The sequence below is a fragment of the Ceratina calcarata genome, unplaced genomic scaffold (assembly GCF_001652005.2).
Source record: "Ceratina calcarata isolate Rehan_Ccalc_2016 unplaced genomic scaffold, ASM165200v1 scaffold144, whole genome shotgun sequence".
In the NCBI taxonomy this organism is placed as follows: Eukaryota; Metazoa; Arthropoda; class Insecta; order Hymenoptera; family Apidae; genus Ceratina; species Ceratina calcarata.
In genome coordinates, this window is record NW_017135553.1 from 283,036 (window position 1) to 287,219 (window position 4,184).

The 4,184-nt window shown below is 33.8% G+C and overlaps 1 protein-coding gene across 4 annotated transcripts; it reads right to left on the reverse strand.

Annotated features, from left to right (window-relative positions):
• Positions 1-6: 6 nt before the first annotated feature.
• Positions 7-4,178, reverse strand: LOC108630917 (uncharacterized). Of its 4 annotated transcripts, none has more exons than XM_026818741.1 (8): positions 3,255-4,178; positions 2,658-2,890; positions 2,299-2,586; positions 2,061-2,221; positions 1,545-1,984; positions 1,315-1,477; positions 394-1,232; positions 7-319 (listed from the first exon to the last, which is right to left on the reverse strand). In XM_026818741.1, the coding sequence occupies exons 2-8, from the start codon at positions 2,880-2,882 to the stop codon at positions 213-215; spliced, it is 2,223 nt and encodes a 740-aa protein (XP_026674542.1). In that variant the 5' UTR covers positions 2,883-2,890; positions 3,255-4,178; the 3' UTR covers positions 7-212. The 4 variants fall into 4 exon arrangements, with proteins under 4 accessions (XP_026674542.1, XP_017889988.1, XP_017889998.1 ...); XM_018034499.1 differs by having other exon boundaries at positions 3,186-4,178; XM_018034509.1 differs by having other exon boundaries at positions 3,150-4,178.
• Positions 4,179-4,184: the final 6 nt, after the last annotated feature.

The window sequence follows — 4,184 nt, forward strand, 5'->3', positions numbered from 1 at the left end:
CTATAATAAGACTAGAAAATTAATCGTATGATCGAACTTAAAATTTCGCATGTAAAACTGTGTCGTGTAAAGTTAGTTTTACTATAATTGCGAGAATAAATTGATTGGATGTGCAGAAACAATTTATAAGCACATCTTCGTAAAACTTGAAACCAAAGCTATTCTCTTTCTCACGAAAATTGTAATAATCGCGATGTATATACTGTAGTTCCTTATTTCAACTCTATTCTATATTGCAAGTTAGGAGGTATCTCGTTCTTAACTAGAACCCAATCCTCGTCCTCGAGTGTGGTTGATATTAAAACTTCATTTGGTAAAACTGGAAATATATGTATTTTCAATCTTGCTCTATACCGAAAAGCGTCACATATATCAAAAATTAATTGTACTTACTATCGAACTCAACTTCTAATTCATATTTATCCATACGTGTTGTCGCATTCCTTTCGTCGACGTAACTTTGCTGCATAGGTTCGTTTAATTTATCTTGTAAAAGTTTCTTCCTACATTCGCCTAGATCTTCTAATTTCTTTAATTCAGTCTGATAGCTAACGTCTTCATCTCCAGATTCAACCTCTGTGTGATCACTCTGCTCGTACTCATCTTGCTCTTCTCTTTTCTCTTCCAGAGGATCACTGAATTGCATTTTAGGATCAATATATGTGACTACATCAATAGACTGAGACATATTTGAATTCGTGGTACTGATTTGACTGCTCGTCATATACTTTGACAAATCGAAATCGAGAACATCGGCCAAAAGCTTTTCTTTATTTTCTACATCACGCTGAATCGATTCAAGATTTCTTTCTGTTTTTAATACGAAGTGATCGTCGGCACTAAACTTCAGTGAAGAGGAATGCGTTGTTTTTGCCTCGTTGGCATTTATTGTATCCTTATTGAAGGCAGCTAAATCAAAATCAATAGCAGATAACGATGAACTATTTTCGTTTCCATTAATTAGCCTATTACGCGATTTTTTTATTTTTCTATCTGGAGTGAATACGACATCTTCAAATTCTTGTTGACTAATTTTTTGAAATATTTGTCTTCTATCATTATGCTCATCGTTTTGTCCTCTTCTCTTAGAAATATCATTATGCTCCGTTATTCGACTAGTGTCTGTTATTAACAAAGAATTTAAATTGTCTGTTATCTCTGGGGCTTCGACAGCTTCCTCTGCGTTCGCAATTGAAGTTACGTCAGTACCAATAGCAACGACTGGCACAATACTAAAAAACGATATATAATTCTTAATACAAAAATTCTTATATTACGTTTTTAATAAGAAATTTTGCCATTTCAATACTTTACCCAACAGACTGGATAATATTACTAGGATTGATCTTGTGAAAAGGAATAGCTGGCACTATTGTACTTTCCTTTAATTTTGAAGTCAATTCCAGTATGCCATTGGTAACTGGTTTACTAATTTCAGCAAACGATAGTAATCCAGGATCTAATGGATTTTTCGTTTCTAAAAGACGTACAGATTTTTATAATTCAAATAAAATACTAAAAAATTGTTCAGAAGAAATATTTACCTGATGAAAACATGTTAGTTTCCGGATAATATGCAATACGTATTATGTTCCGTTCTCCTTCCAATACAAATATTTCGTCATTAGTACAAGCGACATCAGTAACACGCCTCAGGTCTGTTACAATGGATGTTATAGCAATGGTTTGCGGATTTACAACGTATATAATATCGTCGCTGTACGTAACTAATAAATCATCGCAAAAAGGCAAAATAACGCCGAACGTGGGCTCTCCACGATTTTTCTTCGAACTCTCTGGCGCTGGATTTAGGAGTTCTACTTCTGTATGGCTAGATTGAACAGCGTCCTTAAAAATAAGTGTTTTCAACACAATTCCCGACTTATCAGCTTGCCACAATCGTAATCCTGGCCTACTAGCATATATCGCTACGTCCTGTACATAATTTTGTCTACAACCAAACACGGCACCTAATTTTCCTAATCTGGAACATATGTACAGTTTTATTGAAATCGTTACAACTTGTAAAATAGTCAATACTAATTCCATATGATACTAACATTTTACGTTCCTTTTGACCGACTTGTATTACTTTTCCGTTCTCATTTCTGTTCACCAATATCGTACGTAACGTTGTAGAAACTAATAGTAATCCTTGGTGGTAGCTTAACTGCACCACCGCGTATTTCTCATTTAATAATTCTGATGATTTTGACAAATGCTGTTACGAACAATCGATGTGAGAGACAAAAATATATAAATAAAGAAATATCGTTATTACTTGTTTAAATTGCATACCATGTAAAAGTCTATTTCGGTAAGAACGACCAAACCATCTTGATCTCCACTGAACAATTTCATACCATTTTTAGACCATTCAACCGTCGTTACTGCACTATTGTGCAGACCACTTATGCTATATCTTTCTACTTGTTTCTTCTGCTTCGGCTTTAAACTATCCGGCAATGAATCTGGAGGACTTTTGGGTATTTGAAATACTGTTACTACTCCATGTTCATTACCAGCAGCTACCATATAATCGACTGTTGATATTACTTGAACACAAGTAATCTTGGAATTAATATTCTGCAAGTATGAGTAATATTACACACGGATAAGAAGCGATATCGACAGTTTACTTAAAGATCTTATAATACCTCACATCGGAGCCTTTGAAGATCTTGCTTTATCCTGTCAAACCAATATACTAATCCGTGATTAGTCCCAATAGCTATAAACTCAGGTACGGCATCAATACAGGTAAAATTGATATTATGTGTAAAAATCCCGTTTTGAATCTTCGCAGGTATTTGTTGAAGGAGCACAGCGAGGGGTGCCCATTCTCTTAAAGTACCACCATCCTCACACATAGGTGTTGTCATTGTGAATGCTATATTGACAAAATTATGCTTGTTTTATTCAACAATCATTATACACGAACAAACAATAAATGCAATTAAAAATAAAAACGGTAGCTACGGAAAGAGATGCGACAGACATAATCCATAAAAAAGTCACTTGACGCACACTTTGTGACATACAATTACCTCGTGCATTTGCATTGTTAGTGATAAATAAGGGTAGGATTAATTATAACACATGCATAAGCGGCACTCGTAGTAGATTTATTGCATGACAGATCGGTTTACCTTCTTCAAGGGTTAATGTGACTTACGGACACTTACGGAAAGCGTGAAAGCAGTTGTATTACTTTTATTTTAACATATTTCGGTCAACAGTAACACCGCACTCACATTAAATGTAATCATAATAATAGTTCGTTTATCAGTTAACAATTCGGTAGAAACTGACAAGATAACACTGCACGCTACTGCACGCCTTCGACTGCCATAGACCACGTCACGCATAGGATCGTATTGAATGCATCGCAGAACTATTTGCATATGCATGCATTTATAAACATGATTGGAACAAAAATCTGTACTTTCTAGATACGTAATTCAGATTTTCTTAAATAAAAATTCAACATCTTACAAATGCATGTTCAATAGCGCATGATATTGCAATTAAAGGATAAATTACACTGTAGAAAAAAGTACGATTATATGTATATAGAAACTGAGAGTATTGTATAAGGTTTTGTGCATATTTATTTATTGCATCAATAATGCAAAAGAGACATTTTTACCTGAAACCTCAAGGTCGGTAGATCAAAACGTCGATAACATCGGAATTCACTTCCCGTACGATCGACAACTGTGAATTACTCATTCGTTTCCGTTCTCCGTTCCTTACAAGCAATACATACATACACAAAAGAAAACGTTGACAAACTCGCTTTTACTAGAAGCATTGACTCAGAATTAAAATATTTTAATACATACTCTTTTTACACATAAAATCAATAAAGAAAATATAGAAAATAATAGAAGCAAAAATTTATTTTGCATATAAAACGCTTGTTCGACTTATCATATACAAATGATTATTACTAATTACGTGCTTCTTTTTCATAACAAATCAAACAACTGAATTTCACACGGCGTTAGGATAATATGGGACTTACTAACGGGTTCTTTTTCTCGAGAAGTCATTATGAAATGAATTTAATTTAAACATTATACAGCCGATGACAAAGGTGTAATGCTTTCATTCTTACTGCCTGACTGGTTGTAAACTGCTATTCTTTTACAAATATCTTATAATTATAATAATAGTATAAT

What these genes read in the sequence shown, in the direction of transcription:
- LOC108630917 (XM_026818741.1), bottom strand. Translation starts at nt 2,882, where the DNA reads ATGACAACACCTATGTGTGAGGATGGTGGTACTTTAAGAGAATGGGCA. An exon ending in GGTCAAAAGGAACGTAAAAT is followed by an intron (nt 1,985 to 2,060) that starts GTTAGTATCATA and finishes CATATGTTCCAG; the next exon opens with ATTAGGAAAATTAGGTGCCG. An exon ending in AACTAACATGTTTTCATCAG is followed by an intron (nt 1,478 to 1,544) that starts GTAAATATTTCT and finishes TACGTCTTTTAG; the next exon opens with AAACGAAAAATCCATTAGAT.